Source organism: Pseudonaja textilis, chromosome Z (genome assembly GCF_049901715.1).
Source record: "Pseudonaja textilis isolate UNSWEBS1 chromosome Z, rPseTex1.2, whole genome shotgun sequence".
Lineage (NCBI taxonomy): Eukaryota > Metazoa > Chordata > Lepidosauria > Squamata > Elapidae > Pseudonaja > Pseudonaja textilis.
The window spans coordinates 80208092-80228247 of record NC_142008.1 but is presented as its reverse complement, the minus strand read 5'-3'; the positions used below and the strand labels follow the sequence as shown (position 1 = coordinate 80228247).

Here is a 20156-nt window from a genome sequence, read left to right as displayed (position 1 = left end):
TCATTCTTTCATGAATAAAAACATAAACCTGTACAATTCCATCTTTCTTTCCAGAAATAATAATAATAATAATAATAATAATAATAATAATAATAATAATAATAATAATAATAATAATAATAGGATGCAAATAGGGTAAATGAAAAACAGAATAATAGAGTTCAAAAGGACATTGGAGATTTTCTAGTCCAGTCCTCTGTTCAAACAGGAGACTCTATACCATTCCAGACAAGTGCCTGTCCGGCCTCTTTTTAAAAGCCTCCAGTGGTAAAGCACCCACAACTTCTGAAGACAAACTATTCCACTGGTTAATTGTCCTCACTGTTAGGAAAATTTCTCCTAAGTTGTTTCTCTCCTTGATTAGTTTCCATCATTTCTTGTCTTGCCTTCTGGTGCTTTAAAAAATAGGTTGACCTCTCTTCTTTGGGACAGCCCTTTATACGTTGGAACACTGCTATCATATCACTCCTGGTCCTTCTTTTCACTACATACTCAGTTCCTGCAACTGTTCTTTGTATGTTTTAGCCTCCAGACCATTAATCATCCTTGTTTCCCTTCTCTCTATTCTGTCTCAACATCTTTTTTATAATACAGTGATCAAAAACAGATGTAGTATGCTAAGTGCAGCCTTGCTAAGGCTTTATAAAGTGGTACTAATGCTTCATATAATGATTATGTTCCTCTGTTAATGCAACCTAGGATTGTATTGCCTTTTTTATGGCTGCCACACACTACTGCCTCATATTTAAGTGATTGTCCACTGCAAGATCCCTCTCATAGTTATTGCTATTGAGACAGGTTTCACCTAATCTGTACTTGTACATTTGTTTTTTCTTGCTCAAATGTAAAACCATATTTTTCTCTCTGTTGAATTTTATTTTATCAGATGGAGCCCAGTGTTCAAGTCTATAGAGATCCATCTGGATCTTAAGCCTATCTTCTGTGCTATTAGCTATTCCTGCCAGCTTAGTGTCTACAGATTTGATGAGTTTCCCTTCTATTTCCTTATCTAAATTTTTTATGAAGATATTGAGTCTTAGGCCTACAGTGGAACCTTGGTTACCCTACTGCTTACTTCCCTTGATGTAGATGTAGTTCCATTAAGAGCTACATGTGGTTTGTCAACCAGTTCCTTTGTCAAATAAAGGGTAGTACACTAGGGGGGAGAAGGAAAATGAAAGGAAGAAAGAAAACTTTAAGTATGTATGTATGTATGTGTGTATATATATATATATATATATATGTTTTCTTAAGTTTTCGCGGGTACTTACATGTATGGCATTCAGCTTTGTTCGGGTATTTTCCCACGTAGTTGTGCTTTTAAAGTTGTAACAACGTTTCGGCAGAATCTCATCTGCCATCATCAGGCTACCAGAACTATCGCCAAAACCGAACACTTCAACAGCAGAATAATCAGAGAAGCCATAGAGATAGAAAAACGCCCACACATCATGAACAAACGAGATGACACCTCCCGCCTTCCAGCCATTTGGAAACCCGCCCTCATGAACAGACGAGTACCTAACATGAAGAAGGACACCAGACCCACACCCATGAGAGCCACACAAGATGCCACCACCACACTTCCATGTAGAAAACAGACTCACACCCACTCAGAAGATGAGACATGACCATGGACCAGAAGCTGCACTGCAGCTGCATCACTACCCACTTCAAACCCCTCCGAGCCATACATGAAGCAAACCGACACCCACTATGAAGATGCAGCACAACCACGAACTCAAGCCAAACAGCAAGATCACAGCTCACCAACTCAAATCCCCAGCAACTAAGACTAACCTGAGCACAACCAAGTCCCCACCTGAACAGAACACGCCCAACCAATCAGAACACGGCTAACCCCCAACCAATCAGAACACAGCCAAACCCCTACCAATGAGAACACACCCCACCCAATCAGAACACAGCCAAGCCCCCACCCAATCAAGTCCCACCCCACTAGCAGTTAAAAGGAAGAAGCAGCTGCAATCTCACATCACTCTGAGAAGCACAGAGCCGGAGACAGAAGCCTGAAGATGATGAATGAGACTTCATCGAAACGTTGCCTAGATACTTCGAATCTTACGCGGGAGAAAACCTTAACAACCAAAGATCCACATATATATATATATATATATATATATATATATATATATATATATATATATATATATATATATATATGGAAGAAGATGCTCTAACAGAATCATTCAATGTTCAGTGTACAATTAATAACTAAAATAATTAATTGTCACTTTTATTGTAGAAATGTAGAGAGAACATATTTTGACAAATATTGTTTGACTTTATTTTTGTTTTCAGGCTTTTCTTGCACAGTGTGATACAGTGGAAGGAAATATTGGTCAAGAAATGGATAAACTACAGTCAAAGAATATGGTCCTTGCAGAATGAAGCTCTTTTAAGTAACTAAGATAATGAATTGCTCTGTGAGCAAAAAGTTTGCTCTTGTTTTTGGAATAGTTATTCCAGTGTTCAAATTTTTAGTTTTAGCAGAGTTTTGTGGGAGTGTTGCATGTTAGCTATTGTTTACTCATCAATATGTATTTTAGTCAGGAAAGCCTTCAGACACACAACCCATCTCTGTTTTGTTTATTATTTTTCCCTTGCTACATTTCAATATATCTTTCTATGAACACATGTTTCAGCTGTTGTGGTTTCAATATTTTTATTTGTTCTATCTTTATAGATGTCGTCCAATCCAATCCAATATCTTTTATCATTATCATTGAAAATAAACTCAATAAATAATGTAATACATTGCAGCAAATTTCCTATCACATTATATGTGTATGAATATATGACATATATATATATATAATATGTGTATGAATATATATGAAATATATGATTATGTGTATGACAATGTGTGTGTGTCTGTGAATATATATGATATAAATGTGAGTGTGAGTGTGTGTGTGTGTGTGTATATGACAGTGGACTAGAGTGCCCATAGCAATGGCTGAGAACAGTGCGCTTGAAAATCCCAGCAGTGGCCAGGCATCCAAAGAGGAAGAAGGCAAGGAGAAAAAGGATAAGTACGAAACACTTGTGGACAGGGAAGAAAGGGACAAACTTTCCAGGCAGGGAGTAGAGGATTAAAAGCAAAGTATCTCCTAGAAAACAGCCTGAGTTTTCCCACAAAAAGTGCTTATAAAGGGCCAAGAACTTTTGCAAATTGTTACATTTAAAATCTGTAGATTTTTAAAAAAAATTTCAAATGTCTATTTTTTTCACTTTTTTTTTATTTTAAATTCTTCCATTTTTAATCTTTTTCAAATTTTAATTTTTTTTTCAATTTTAATGTTTTTTCATTTTAAATTCTTTTTCAGTTTTTAAATATTTTTCAATTCTAATTTTTTTTATTTTAAAAAATATTTTTTTAAAATTCAATTGAAACTTTTTAATTGAAAATGTGGGGGGTATCCACGGGCATTGTCCAGGAGTATGAGAATTGTGAAAGGGATGTTGTTCTCTAAGCACTAGGCCCTTACACAAAGCAGATCATAAACTAATCCTCAAATATTACTTATGTCATCAAAGCCGCCTGATTGGATCTGTAATATACTGGGAGACTGTGCTTATTTTTGTTTTTGAGGGCACAAAGGTTCTCTGGTTTGTGGATCAGCAATGGCTTCAGCTTGTATCCAGAGATTTCTGCCCAACGACAAAGTTATTCTGTCCTTAAATGCTTTATATCCAGGTATTGTTTTTGGCTTCTTTGTGGATTTAAGTCCGCTCTGATGTTTTCTTTCAGTGTAGCCAGGGTTGGGATTCTACCAGGTCACACCTATTCGCTAGAACCGGTTGTTAACATTCTAAGCAGTTCGGAGAACCAGTTGTTAGAAGAAATTACTGGGAGAGGGCAGAGCTAGCGTCGTGGTGGTACATCATGCAGTCTTTAAACTCTAAGATCGCTGCTGATATCTCCATTGCAGGACGGTCCCAACGGACCTAAACTGTCCCATAGAGATGGTGACTGATGAGGGCACATCCTGTTGATCCTAGGGACATCGCAAAGTCCCTGGTAGACCCAGGAGAAGCCCTTTTTTTCCCGCAATGGAGAGGCAGCCATTAAAGCTGCTGAAGCTGGGACAGCTCCGGAATGGAAGAAAGCTGGAAAGAAAGTGTGTCAGTTTGGTGAGATAATTTTCTACTTATTTTTCTGGAGAGAACACCCTAAAAGACTAAAAATTAAATTTAAAAGTGAAGATAAAAGTGCTCAAGCGGCGTAAGATTAAGCTACAAATTAAACCTGAAGGTTTTTTCTTTCTTTTATTGGAACTTTGGATTTTGTAAAACTTTTCAATTTTTAAACTGGACTGGTCTTTCCTTTTTAATTTTTATATTTTCCTTTCAAAATAACTTTTGGAAAAGTTATTTTTTCTCTTATTTTTTCTCTTTAATAACTTTAGATTCTTTTTTATTTTTTTATTCCTGGTTTTAATATTAGAGGGAAGGGAAAGGAAAGGAAATAATAAGCGCTGCCACCTTGGATATATTGTTTTCCTTTCTTCCTTTCTTGTTGATACATTTGATGTTACATTCAAGGACTCTGTGCTTTTCATTGAAAAGATAGTGGAAGAGCATGTAGATTGTTTGCAGGTGCTCTTCTGTGGAACTACTGATAGCTGGAGTCTGGATTTGAAATTGAAGAAAGAAGATTGAAGTGACCTTGAAAAGAGAACTGGAAATTTTGTTTTTTGATTTAGTAAAGAGCCTCGAACATATAGTGACAGTGCTTTGCTTATTGGCAGAATTGCATTTTCTCTTTCCTTTTTTTTCTATTTCCTCCCCAATTGGATTTTTATATTTGGACTTGAGTCCTTTGATGCAAGAATAAGACTACTTTTTTTTCCTCTCCCTCCTCCCTTTGTTTTACCTTTTTAGCAAGGGGAATATATAGATTTCTGTCATTTCAATTTTTTTCCTTTTTTTATTTTTTTCATCCTTTTTCCATTTTATATTTTTTTTATTTTTTTCTATATAATTGGAATCAATTGGATTAAGGTATTCAAGTGCCTGAAGATTTTTTTCCCTTCCCTTTTTTATTTTTATTTTTTGTTTTTATTTTTTTTTACTGGAGTGGCAGCTGGCTGCTCTTGCTTTTTCTTCTCAATTTTTCTATTAAATACTCTAAGATGAGCAGAAAGATACCAGCCTCAGCTTCTAAATCTTTTCTAAATCTTTCTTTGAAGATTTAAACAAAATAGTGCTAAAATACATTTGGCAGGGGAAGAAAGCAAGAATAAAACTTAAATTGCTACAAGATGCAAGAATAAGAGGAGGATTTGCTTTGCCCAGTTGGGAATTATACTACCAAGCAATGAGTCTGATATGGGTAAAGGAGTGGATAACACTAAGGAATACTAGACTTTTGAATTTAGAAGGACATGACTTGCTGTTATGTGGATGGCATGCCTTCCTCTGGTATAAGGGAACTAAAACACAGGGGTATTTTAGAAGACATTATATTCGAGAAGCATTGTTTCTAAACTGGGAGAAGATAAAAAAGCAATATTATTTAGAAATTCCACTATGGCTATCTACTATTGAAGCTTTTTCCTATCCAATAATATATAAAAAGGAACAGTTAGATACGGTGAGATATTGAATGAAAAGGGTGAACTTAAATCTATGCAAGCGATGGAAGAACAAGGTGTAAAAATGAATTGGTTTTCATATTTGCAAATAAAATCTAGATTTGATAAAGATGTTAAAACAGAAGGTATCTATGATAAGTTGACTGATTTAGATAAAATTTTGACAGGTACTGATGAAAAAGTAATCAAAAAAACCTTTATGGACATTTGCTAGAGTTTAAATTACAGGAAGGACAAGTAAAAGAAACAATGATTGTGTTGGGGAAAAATTTCGGATATGGGATTGACTTAGATAAATGGCAAAAATTGTGGTCTCAAAATTATAAAATGACAATGTCAACTGCATATAAAGAAAATTTGTAATTCTTGTCGGGGGAAAATGCCACCTGTAAAACATCTTATACAAATTTTCTTTATAATGTTCAAGAATAAATCCGAGAATGTTGAAAATGTCATCAGACACCTGGCTCATATTACCATATGTGGTGGACTTGTGCGGATGCTAAAAAATATTGGACTAAAATCTACATGTGGTTGGAAAAAATGACAAAAAACATATGACTTGAAACCAGAGATATTTTTATTGGGAATTTTACCGAAATATAGTAAAGACTTGAAATACCTGATTGTAAATGTATTAAACAGCGCTAGGATTGTATTTGCTAAAAAACTGGAAAAATGAGAAAATACCATCACAGGAGGAAATCATTAAGAAATATTGGAATGTGCTGAAATGAGTAGATTGACATTTGAAATCAGAGAACAAGAGGATAAACAATTTTATAAAATTTGGGTTCTTTTCTATCAATGGTTAGACAATAAAATACAGTAATGAAATATGTAGACTTTTAGAAAATAATAAATATATAAAGATGTACTCCTTTCTCATATCTACAAAATGATTTTAGGATAGATTTGGGATGATAATATGAACTGTTATAAAATAAACTAAGTAAATTATGATTATCTTGTAAAACATGAATGAATAAAAGTATAGTCAAATGATTGATTAATTATGATACTAAGGTATTTAATTTTTGATTGAAAATATGAGATTATATGCAATGTAATTGTAATTGAAGACTACGAAATGGAAGCACAAAACAATTTGTAAATGAACCAGCACACTGTATGTACACATACGGAAAATAACTTGATGTTTTTATGTTTTGTTTGTTTATATTTGTTTTTAAAAACCAATAAAAAAATTTTTTTTAAAAAGAAAATTTGTATAAGATGTTTTACAGGTGGCACTTACCCCTGACAAGAATTGCGAGGATGTTCAAGAATAAATCAGATAAATGTTGGAAATGTCATCAGATACCTGGTTCATATTACCATATGTGGTGGACATGCTTGGATGCAAAAAGATATTGGACTATAATCCACACATGGTTGGAAAAAATGACAAAACAACACCTAGACTTTAAACCTGAGATATTTTTATTGGGAATTATACCAGAAATATATTGTAAAGAATTGGAAAAATGTAAAATACCTATGCAGGAGGAAATTATTAAGAAAATCATGGACTGTGCCGAAATGAGTAAATTGACATTTGAAATTAGAGAACAAGAGGATAAACAATTTTATATGATATGGGATTTATTTTATCAATGATTATATAAAAAGACATGGTAAAATTAGTAAGCCTTACAATAAAAGTTAATAGATTGATATAGAATACAATAAAAAATATATAACCATTGGATGAATATATAAGATTAAATCATAATGAAAATTAGAATATCTTGTATAAAATGATGGAAAAATAGTTAAATGAATGTTTAATAATTGATATTATATAAGCACAAGCTAGATTGATAAGGTGAGAATTTATATAACTTGTGAGTAATGGTAAAAAAAAGGATAGCACAAAAGATTGTAACCAACTGACACACTGTATGTATATAATTGAAAGATGTGTTTATGTTTTTATGTTCTGTTCGTATGTTTGTTGTAAAAAATAAAAACTTTGTTTTTGTTTTTTTTTTTTAAAGAAGAAATTACTGGCCTAATCCTGTAAGGAAGGCAGGAAGGAAACTTTCTGGTGTTGCTTTCAGAAACTGCCTCTCCGTTTACCCTTATTACATTCGTGGCAGGACTAGACTTCCTGTCTCAGGAACTTCTCTGGAGTTTTTTTCCCCTCCTTTGCTGGTACTTTGCTTGTGTGGAGTGACCATTCAAAGTTACAATGGCACTGAAAAAAGTGACTTATGACCATTTTTCACATGACTGTTGCAGCATCCCCACAGTCATGAGAGGCCAGGCAAGGAGATTCGTTCCTTGATGTGAGTGATATTGAGTTGGCCATACCTAGCCAATGACTCGACCACCAAGCCATGTCCACCCAGTTACATGACCATCAAGCCATGCCCATAGAATAGGTTGTTAAAAATTTGAATCCCACCCCTGAGTGTAGCCCAGTCTCCTCCACATGTAAGATCTGAATAGTTGCCCTCTACTATAATCTCATGCAGTTTGGAAAGTGTTAGTCAACTTCTTCATCAGCACTTGCAGCTTCACCTGTTGTTCGTATGTTATAGCATTTCAATCATTTTTGAAATCACATAAACCAACTATGGAAGAGTGTGTGAGTCAAGATACTCTAGAACAAGCCAAGAAGCAATAGAACATAATAAAACCAGTGTCTTATACTTTAAAAGAGCTGATGTTAACAAACTTAGAGCATGGAAAGGATTCCATGAATGAAAATTTTAATTGGGAAAACAACTCAAGAAACATGGCAAACACTGAAAAATATGATCATAAAAGCACAATCCAGCACAATACCACTGAAAAAGAAAAACAAGAAATCCAAGAAGAAACTACCATGGTTGCACACCAACAAATAGCCAAATTTGCAAAATGAAGTCAGGAAAGCTAAAGCTCAGAATGAAGTAAGAAAAAAGTCAAGGAAATAATCAGTCCTCTAATGGGAGAAAATGACAAGGAAGTAACCAGTAGTATAGAGAAATCAGAACTGCTTAATTCATTCTTTGCATTTTGCCTTCACACAAAAAGAAATGCAACCTACCAAAACAACCATAAAAGACAGACTAAGAATACAAATTGAAATAAGTAGGGAAATGTTAACAGAACACCTATCCACTCTAAATGAGTTCAAATCACTGGGACCTGACTGATTACATCCCAGAGGTAGGAAGAAGCTGGTAGATGTGATCTTGGAACCATTTAACTATATCTTTCATAGATCCTGGAGTATCAGGGAAATACCAGAGGAGTGGAAAAGAGCTGATATGGTTCCCACCTTCAAAAAATGAAAAAAAGATCAAAGGAGCTGCAGACCAATCAGTCTGACATCAAGCTATGGTGGCATAGTAGTTAGAATTCAGTATTTCAGGTTAATTCTGCTTACTGTCAATAGTTCAATTCTCATCGGCTCAGAGTTGACTCAATCTTCCATCCTTCTCAGGTTGGTAAAATGAGGATCCAGATCGTTGGAGTCAATATGCTGACTCTGTAAACCACTTAGAGAGAGCTGTAAAGCACTATATAGCGGTATATAAGTCTAAGTACTATTACTATTGCTACCAATCCTGGAAAAGATAATCAAGCAATAGATCTGCGAACACTTAGAAGCAAGTAAAGTTATATCAGAACCCAGTACAGGCTTGTCAAAAAACAGGTCATGCTAAGCAAATCTTATTTAATTCTTTGATAAAATGACTAAAATCCTGGACCAGTGAAATTCTGTGGACATAGTACAGTTGGAACTCAGTAAGGCATTTGAAAAGTAGACGACAACCTACTTCTTAATAAGTGTGTTGATTTTGCACTAATTCTTCTTTTCTTTAGACTAGCCAGATCCAAAACCTGCAGCCCTTCATATTGTTTAGTCTCCAGGCCTTTGATCATCTTAGTTCTTCTTCTCTGAATTTTTTGCAAAGTCTCAGTATCTTTTTTGTAGTATGGTGACCAAAATTGGTTACAGTATTCCAGGTGTGGTTTACTAGGATTTTGTAAAGCAGCATTAATACTTCATGTGATTTTGATTCTACACCTCTGATTCTACAACCCGGGATTGTATTAGCTTTTTTGGCTGCTGCTGCACACTGAGGACTCACATTCAAATTATCTACTAGGACTCCAAGGTCCCTCTCACAGTTATTGCTATTGAGCCAGATTTCCCCTAATCTGTACCTTTGATTTTTCCTGCCTAAATGTAAAGCTTTGCTTTTCTCCATATTAAAATTCATATTGTTGGGTAGGGCCCATTGTTCAAATTTGTCAAGATCTTTTTGGACCCTGAGTTTGTCTTCTGGGGTATTGGCTATTCTGCCAGTTTAGTATCATCTGCAAATTTGATGAGTTCCCCTTCTATTCCCTCATCAAAGACATTTATAAAGATATTGAAGAGTACTCTGCCTAAGATGGAGCTTTGTGGTATCCCACTGCTTACTTCTCTCCTTGTGGATGTAGTACCATTAAGGAGTATGGTTTGTAGCCAGCATCTGGTGGTGATGTTATCTTTGTGGCCTAGGTTCAGATAGAAGTGTAATTGTGTGTGAGGTGCTGCATGTGTTGAGGGTGATATGAATCAGTAAGGGTGCCTTCGGGTGTCAAGGGAGATACAAAATATTAACCTTTGCACTTTTTGCACCTCAAACATTCTTATTTGATGCTGTTGTAGTGTGTAGTTGATGTTGTTTTTCCATCTTCATCTGGTTCTGCCTTATGCTCTTTGACTTTCTCTTCTTATGTATTCATGATGTGATATGGAATTCCCAGACTTTCTCTGTCAAATCATTTTATTTCCTGTCTTTGGTTTCTGGACTACAGACCAGTTGCTCTAACATCTGTGGTTATGAAAATCTTTGAAAGGCTTGTGCTGTCCCACCTGAAAACCATCATGGATCCGCTGTTAGATCCCATGCAGTTTGCATACCGAGCAAAAAGATTGAGAGATGATGCTGTTAACATGGCTCTGCATTACATCCTACAACACCTTGAATCTCCAAATACCTACGCAAGGGTCCTCTTTGTAGACTTCAGTTCAGCATTCAATTCCATTATTCCAGACACTCTTCTAAATAAATTAAACCAACTAGTGGTACCTAAACACACTTGTAAGCGAATCATAAGCTTCCTAAAAGACAGGAAGCAGCAGGTGAAGCTAGGCAGAATCACATCTGATACCTGTACAATCAATACAGGGCCCCCCGAAGGCTTTGTGCTTTCTCCTCTCCCTATATACCAATGACTGCATCTCAAATGATCCATCTGTTAAAATACTGAAGTTTGCTGATGGACACAACAGTGATTGGTCTCATTCCCGACAATGATGAATCTGCATACAGACAGGACGTTATATGACTTGCCTCGTGGTGTAACCGGAACAATCTGGAACTGAACACACTCAAAACCATAGAAATGGTGGTAGACTTCGAAGAAACCATCCCCTACTACCACCTCTTACAATACCAGACAACACAGTATCAGCAGTAGAGAACTTACAGTAAAATCTCAACAAGACTTCCAAAAGATACATTCTAACTGAATTATCGCAACAAAACTCTAGGAAGAGAAAGTGGAAAAAGAAATAATGGGACTATTTGGATTACTTGATGATTTCTGGATTTTTGGTTATTGTATTTGAATGACTAAAACCAACTGGGTGGTTGTTTAAAACTGTTTAAAATGGCTCCACTTTTAGAAGAACTGAAAATGGAACTTAAAAAGTACAAAGAAGATGCACAAGAAGGGAGAGGCTCTTTTGGCTTTGTATTTCAGTTTTTGGAAATAGAGATTTTGAACTATGAGAAACAACAAGAAATGCCTGCAGAACAAGAAGATTGCGACAAAGAAGAAGCCATCTTTAATGAACAAGTAATCTTAGCTGGCGGGAAAAAAGGAAACGGGAGAAAGAATGGAAAGTTTAAGATTGGGAAAACAATTCCCCCAAAAAATAGAGTGAAAATAAGTATAAATCAGAAAGCAACAGGAGAGGGAAATGCAGAAGAGAGAATTAGAAGTAGAGAGACAAGGGGGGTAAAAGGGGCGGGAGAAGATGAGAGGAAGAAAGAAAAGAAGTTATAAAGGACAGAAACAAAATATAGAGAAACAGGGCCTGTTTAGAGATAATGAGTGAAAATTTAATGGAAAAGGGATTCTGCAAAGGTACATAAGATAGTAATGTTATATTTAAAACAGAAATAATTTTAGAAAATATGAAACAATGTATGATTAAAATGTTTGATAAAATAGTTATTGTAATTCAGTGGAATGCTTGTCAATAAATAAATGTAACAAAATGAATATTTAATGATTTACAAAACATATGAAGAGAAATAAGGGAAAAATTAATTATGGAGATTATATGTGTCTTTAAGGAAGTATGATATTTAATTGAAAAGAAGTGTTAAAGATGTTAAGATTTTAATGATTATTAATGATTGAATTGGAATCAAATGAGGGTTTATAATTACATATATTTATAATCTTTTTTTTTCAAGAATATAGTGTGTATTATAAGAATGTACCAAGCAGAATTTGATTGGAAGTTATGTATTATGTATTATATTGAAGGTCATAATCTTAAGGTATATATTGAAGTTTAAATAAGAATTGAATGGATGTAATTAAAAGATATAAAGGTGTCATACTCCAATTAGTAACTACAGGAGAAAATTTGTTTAATGAGAAAAGATAATATGAAATTGAAACAAAACAGACAAAAGTATAAATATAATGATTTGAATTGAGATGAGATAATCAAAATAAAATTGAGAAAATTAAAAGAGGGGAAAAACTATATAGAAAATGTAAAATAGTATAAAATATGGAATAAAACACAAAAAGGAGCATGAAATTGAGCTTTGTGTCTGTATAAAGAAGTTCAACCCGGGACCATGCTATTTTTAAAAAAGATGTTTTACTTGTATTTTGTATGCTTAAAACCCCAAATAAAACTTTATTTAAAAAAAAGAAAGAAGAGGATTTGTCTTCAACTGCCTATACTGTTAGGAAATGTTTTTCTTGTGGGGCTAGGGGATATATAGCTAAATTCTGTAAAAAAAGGAAAACAACAGAATACTGGTAATCACCAGAAGGCTAAGAAGAATGGTAGTTTAGCTATGTCTAGCAATTCAACTGTAAACCATGATTTGGGGGTTGTTGATAGTGGAGCATCGCAATGCATTACTAAAGATAGAAAAGTGTTTGTAAAGATGTCCATGAATAAACAATATGTATCATTGGCAAATGGATGGAAGATCAAAGCGTCTGGTCAAGGTACTGCATATTGTTCTTGTATAAATGAACATTTAACTATGTTATATGTACCTAAACTGAAATTTAATTCATTATCAGTTAGGGCTTTAGTTAATCTTGGTTATGTAGTAACCTTTAGGGGAGATAACTGTATAATAGAGAAAGAGGGTAAAAGTGTTACTGCTACATTAGAAAATGATTTATATGTGATACATGATGACCAGTTGAAGATGGCTAATTCAGTTTATAACAATGTTAAGCCACATGATGAATGTATACATTTACTGCATAGATGTCTGGGGCACATTAATTTCAAAATGCTCAAACAAACTGTTGAATTGTCAGAGGGAGTAAAATTGAAACCCTGTAGCAAGTATTTAAACTGTAATGCTTGTAGCCAAGAGAAGAGTAAGATTACTCCTGCAAACAGACTAAATGGGTTTAAGACCAAAGAACCTTTAGAGGTTGTTTTTGCTGACATAATTGGTCCTAAGAAACCAAGTTTAGGAGGTGCCTGCTATATTTTGAATATTATGGATCATTACTCACGATACGGTTTCTGCTATCTTATGAAAAACAAAACAGAAACATTCCAACATTTTTTTAACTCGCTAAGGTTTGCTGAGAGAAAAATGAAAAGTAAAGTAATTACTTTAGTCACTGATAATGGGACTGAATTTGTTAACAAAGGATTCCAAACTATGTTGAAATTGGCTGGTGTTGAACATAAACATTCTGCACCTCACAGACCACAGCACAACTCATTTGTAGAATGAAGAGGGCAAACATTACAAGCCATGGCTCGCACTATGTTATCTGATTCAGGTTTGCCTGAAACACTGTGGGGTGAAGCCATAATGTGTAGCAACCATGTTTTAAACAATATAGTTAATACAACAACTGGTGAATTGCCATTCACTTGTTGGCATGGCAGAAAGCCAAATTTAAGTTACCTACACACATTTGGAGCTCCAGCATGGGTGCATATTCCCTCACAAGTAAAAATGAAAGGGTAACATAGAGTTAAGAAGTTATTTTTTGTGGGTTATGAGGCTAACCATAGATCGTTTAGATTCTGGGATCAAGGCACAGCTTATGCTTATTGCAGTGCTAATGCAAAATTTCTTGAGCATGTTGGATGGGATAAACTGGAACAGGAATCCAGCAATGATATTACTATTGACACCCAAATAGTCCCTAAAGATAAAATAAATAAACCATGAATAGCCATTAAAGAGGAAGAACAGGCACAGGAGGAAGTAGTAGAACAGGCACAGGAAGAAGTAGAAGAACAGGAGCAAGTGGCACAGGAAAGTCCACCAGTTAGCCCTGTATTACCAAGACATTCAACCCAAGTAACACGACCACCTGATAGATACCAGGCTAGTGTTTTATGCCAAGTGAATACAGTTCCAAGTAATTATAGTGAGCTGAAACTGTATCATGCTAAGGATCAGGCTACTTGGCAGAAAGCAATGGATAAGGAACTGGAATCATTAAAAAAGTTGGAGGTAAATGAAAATGTTAAGTTACCACCAGGTAAACATGCCATAGGGTGTAAATGGATTTATAAACTAAAGACAGGTGTGGATGGGACTGTTACCCATAAAGCCAGGTTAGTAGCACAAGGGTTGAATCAGACAGCAAATGACTATGATGAGGTGTTTGCACCTAGTCTGAAGGCTACTACATTAAGGGCAGCATTAGTGTGGGCAACTAAGAAGAAATATATTGTAAATCATTTGGATGTAGAAACGGCACATCTGCATGCACCATTGCAACACACTATATATTTAAAGAAACCTTTAGGTATAAAAGCTGATAATACAATTGATTGCTGGAAATTGAAAAAGTGTCTTTATGGTTTGAAGCAATCAGGATATGAGTGGAACCAGTGTATAGTTAAAGAATTAACTAAGATAGGTTTTGTAGCTGGCATGGCTGATCCATGTTTATTTAAAAGAGAAAGTAATGGTGTAATTTCATTGTTGCTATTATTTACTGATGACATAGCATTAATCACCAAAACTGAACAAGAAGCTACTGAGATAATGTCACTATTGGAAAAGAAATTTAAAATAAAAAAATTAGGATAAATCAAACATTATCTTGGTTTAAAGATAGACAGAACTCGGGGAAGATACAAGATCTCACAGGCAGATAAAATTAACCAATTACAAAAAAGTTTTAAAATGGAACTTTGTAAGCCAGCTAAGACACCAATGAGCCAGGAGTTTAGCCATAGTGATGTTCAAAGTCCTATTTTTGATAAGAACATTTATCAGTCCTTGATTGGTAGTTTATCTTATCTCAGTAATTGGTCAAGGCCAGATATTGCATAAAGTGTTAATCAATTAGCGAGATTTAACGCTGAGCCAAATGAAAGGCACTGGCAAGCTGCTAAACGTGTGTTAAGATATCTGAAACAAACAATGCATTATTCATTGTATTTGGAGCCTAAAGATGAACTGAATTTAACTGCATATGCTGATGCAAGTTTTGCTACAGACATAAATACACGGAAATCTACATCAGGTACTGTAGTATTATTGGGAAAAATCATTGATTGGATGGAGGTCTATTAGACAGAAACATCTAAGTTTGTCAGCAGTGGAGGCTGAATTCTCATGTTTGTCTTTATTATGTACAGATTTAATTTTCTATAAGCAATTATTAATTGATATGGGAATTGATGTAACAGATCCTATTGTTGTTTATGAAGATAATCAATCAGCAATACAGATGGCTTCAAATTTTGCTGTTAAGACAAGAACGAAACACACAGATTTAAGATATTTAAATGTGAGACAATGTGTGCAAAGTAAGATGATTAAGCTAGAATACTTTATGTCAGAAAACAATATAGCAGATCATTTTACAAAGGCCCAAGCATAAGGCTAGCTGTGAAGATTATGGACTTAGAATGTAAGGTTGTATATATTGTCTTACCCAAAAGGGAAAAATGTTAGGAATATAAGTCACCTAACAGGTATTTGGGTTAGAAATATATAAACCAGGATAAACATTTTAAAACTGTATCTTTAAGAAAATGCAAAACTGTAATTAGGTATGCTTTCTCAAACGGCCATAAGATGGAGCCAGAAACCTGGTTTGTCTGTCTTAAGTCTCAGAAGAGAGTGTGAGTCAGTTTCTCTTTCCTTCTGTTGGAAAGCATTGCTGTTCCTCCATTTTTCCTAATTGACTGATATTCATGGATTTGATGTAAATCTGATACTGAACTGTTTTTGACACTGGACTTCGTTATTGGATTATCCCTGGATTGAAAACTGACTGATTTACCTGTGAATGACTTTGGACTGTACTTTGAACTTTGCTTAAACTTTTATTGATAGTAAAATAAACCTACATTTACTGTACAGTGTATCTGTGTGCTGTGTGTGTATTATTCAAACACTTCTCTCAAATATATCTCCCTGTATGCGCTCATTCTCCTAACGGGAAATTACCTCAACAAGATTAGACAATCATTTGTCCGGAATGCTATAGACTAGAATCTCCTACTTGGGCATGGGGTTGGACTACAAGACTTACAAGATCCCTTCAAACTATTATTCTGTTATATAAAAAATATTTTGTACTTTTCTCTTTTTACAGTAACAACATGGAAAAAAAATTATTTTTTTCCAAAATTTTTCCCATTGTTTTGTTGTAATTGTTTCTTTAAAAATTGTCTCTATTTATCATACAATTGTTTACTTCTGTCAGGAGAGTGAACTAAAAGACTTCCAAAGTCCCTTTCAACTCTTGTTATTCTGTATTGTTTTATAGCACAAACACTGAAAGAACGCTAGCAGCGCTGATTTTAGTTGGATAATGGAACAGTAATATAGTTCTATATTACTTATAAAACTATCTAATTAAACTTTTTAAAATAGTAATTTCCTATCTATATAAAACCAGAATTACAGCAGAATCTTATAGCTGTATCAAATCTCATTCCTTCAGACTCAGGCATACCTCATATCTAACGCGGGAAAATATAGTTATACGTCACAATCACCTAAATATTTCGGCTTCCTATCCCTACATGTTAAGAAAAATCTTTATGGCATTATCTCCAGTCTCAAGAGATTTGCTTTTCCTTGGTGGATTAATTTTGAATCGATTTTTTTTTTCAAAATTGAAGTAGCAGTCACACAGAGAATTGTTATTTTTTTTGAGACGCACTCCACGTGACGTACAATCTCTGCGACCATGGCGCAATGTGTAATCGCGTTTTTTTACGTTGAGTATTGTGGCAGAGAAATCGGCAAAGGAACAAGGTTTTATTTTGCAGTCATGGCTTCTTCGACTTCGGGCCGAGGACAACGGCGATCTGTTGGTGCAATGGGACAAGAGGAGCTGCGGAGATTAATGCGAACCAAACAGCGCGAGTCGGCTGCGGGGAAAACGAAAATCGATTCGCCCTACGTTAGATATCCTACCTTTTCTTCGGGCGAGATGCCCCCCTTATTGCTACAGGGAGGTTTATTTTTAGTTTTGTATGTCTCGGTTGCTCACCGGAAGTGACAGTGAACTAAATCTCGCTCTTCGCTTCTTTTTTCTGTAGGGTAGGCATTTTAGTTTATTATCGCTATCCTGCATATTGTGGTTTGTTTAAATGTAGCAATTAATAGGGTGTTATACATGTTTGAAACAAAAATACAAAGACTCTACGCCAGAGTTTGCAATCTGATCAAAATGTATTTTCCTAAAGGAGTGGGTTAACTGGATGGAAAAACTTTTGCATTTCCTTTAAGCTCCTCTCTCTTAGTTCTTAAAGGACTTTTTTAGTTTGTCAATTGCTTACAACATAATAGGTATAAGTATAAACATAGTTATGAATACATGAAATGGATACATATACGAAAAATAAAAAGAAACAATAGCACAGGGATGGTAGCTTATGCACGCCCCCTACAGACCTCTTAGGAAAGGGGTGAGGTCAATAGTAGAAAGTCTAAGGTTAAAGTTTTTGGGGTTTGGGGAAAAAGCCATAGAGTCAGGTAGAATATTCCAGACTTACAGATGTTTACCTTTCTGCTACAACAAATCTGGCAGGATGTTTAGTATGCCATACTGAGGAAGAATAAAAGAATTTAGTAAAATATCTAAATGTAGCCTAGTTGCCAGTTTATATTCAAGTGAAGACCAGATTCCTCCAGCAATGAGTTTCCTCCATTCTGTACAGGTAATCCTTGACTTATGATTACAGTTGAGCCCAAAATTTGTTTTGCTGAGGGAGACATTTGTTAAGTGACTTTTGCCCCATTTTACTACCTTTCTTGCAACAGTTGTTAAATGAATTACTGTAATTGTTAAGTTAGCAATATGGTTATTAAGTGGATCTGGCTTCCCCATTGATTTTGCTTAGCAGAAGGTCACAAAAAGTGATTGCATGAGCACAGGATGCTGCAATAAATATGAGCCAGTTGACAAGCATCTGAATTTTGATCATGTGACCATGGGGATGCTGCAACAGTCATAAGTGTGACAGTCAAGTCATCAGTCACTTTTTCGGTGGTGTTGTAACTTCGAATGATCACCAAATGAACTGTCGTAAGTCAAAGACTAGCTGTATTGTTCAAATGTCAAGTCTTGTTTTTATTCACTGCATTTTTACTGGTAAAAGCAGTATTAGTATGTTTTGTTTCAGTAAAACATAATTAAAGTGATAACATTCAGGTTCGTGAGGGAATTTAAAGCCTGTGTTTAACAATGCTTACAAACCCTAACCCAAGCTGATTTTTAAAAAGAAAATATAATTCGTGACTTGATTGCTTTAGTTATCTTCATTTGGTTCTTCCCGAAGTTCAGTGAAAAAAATAGCAATTCAGGTACTATACTTCAAGTTTAGTCACAGAAAAATGTGTAGCTACATTGCAGTGGTAAGTTTTCAGAATAACCTTTAAAAGAATGTTGTAGTTTTGAGAGATTATTTTTGAATTTATTTTCTTAATTGCAAGACTACATATAACAGTTTGGGGAATTTAAGTTGCTCTCTGTGCAATGTGACTGTGAAGAGTGAACTGTTGTGGCAAACACATGCTCATGGAAAGCAGCATAAGGAGGTAAGAGAAGTTTAATGTATATCATACTGTAAGAATACATTAACTTTTCCCTTTTAATATATCTGATTTGGTTCCTCTAGCTGGTCTGTCATTTAATCAATATATTGTTAAAATAAGGGAAACAGTGCATCCACATGGACCAAGCTTTCTTGGCTATCTCGACAGTCCATTTAATCCAGCACATGCAGGAAAACTTATAGGACAACAATAAAATAAGGGTAAATTGTAGCCCCTTATGAAAATTGTCATAGAAAATAAATGAGACGAGGAGATCCACATCAATAACACTGCTTCCAACTGTAATTAATTCTGATACTTTGTATAACTTTTGGATGGGATTGGTTTTTGTACTGTTTGTATTTTTTTAATTTTGGAAAGGCAGAACCATAGGTTGGAGTAGAGTAGAATACAAGTAGTTTTTGAGTTGCAAAAGTAATGGAGGCTGCCAATTACATTTGTAACCCAAGGATTCATAGGAGTGAACTGCGTAACTTGACCGTGATCACTCCCTACTTTCGCACATGCATTTGCTAATCAAATGCACAGGTTATTAAGTGCACATGAGGTATCTCAGGGTGGGGGAAGGCCATGGGGTGCTTAGTGATGGAACAGGCCATCTGCTTCAGACCACCGAAGGCCTCCCCCCACCCACAGATACCTCATGGAATTGCTCCCCGCCATCCTGCCACGTCGGGGCTCCACAAACAGGCCTGTGGAGATTCCCTTCCCTTTCGAAGATCTAGCAAACTGTTTTATCTCCAGCCTCTCTTGTTTCTTTCCTTGTTTCCCAGTGGGCGGTGAGAGCAGAGGGAGAGCAGGATGAACACACCCTGCTCAACTTCTCTGACTCACTGAGGCTGCTTGCCACTTCTGGAGTGGTGGGAAGCTTTGGTGTGTCTCCTCCAAAGGCTCTCAGGTCGGCCGAAAAAGCGTTTGCATGCTGAAGTGGGGCTTTGGGGCAACGAAATTGCATTGCTTCAAGCCTCCTGGAAGCTTCTGAGTGCCCTGATCTTGTGGGACTTCAGGCATCCATTCTCTGCAAAAGCAGATGGGTGCCTGAAGTAGTAGTGTGAGACTATGGCCCTCAGAAGTTTCCAGTCTCCAAATGAAAAGTGTTTGAGTACCTATGGGGCGCTTAAAAACGGAGCAATATTGGGGAAAACTAGGGAAAATCACATTGAGCAATTTGCTTATGTGATTATCCGAGTGCTTGATGTTATTGTTTATATTC

General features: G+C 35.4%; 2 protein-coding genes across 8 annotated transcripts in view; both read left to right on the top strand.

The window, feature by feature from the left end:
- Window positions 1–2788, top strand: part of BAG1 (BAG cochaperone 1) — a 56529-nt gene extending 53741 nt beyond the window's left edge. For all 7 annotated transcript variants that reach the window (XM_087916018.1, XM_087916021.1, XM_087916017.1 and 4 more), the window contains one exon: window positions 2323–2788. In XM_087916018.1, the coding sequence (XP_087772144.1) occupies window positions 2323–2412 (90 nt within the window). In that variant the 3' untranslated portion in view covers window positions 2413–2788. The remainder of the gene's footprint in view (window positions 1–2322) is intronic.
- A 14321-nt stretch (window positions 2789–17109) lies between these two features.
- Window positions 17110–20156, top strand: part of ZNF830 (zinc finger protein 830) — a 30065-nt gene continuing 27018 nt past the window's right edge. The window contains exons 1-2 of the mRNA XM_087916016.1: window positions 17110–17285; window positions 18821–18925. Of these exons, the coding sequence (XP_087772142.1) occupies window positions 17154–17285; window positions 18821–18925 (237 nt within the window). The 5' untranslated portion in view covers window positions 17110–17153. The remainder of the gene's footprint in view (window positions 17286–18820; window positions 18926–20156) is intronic.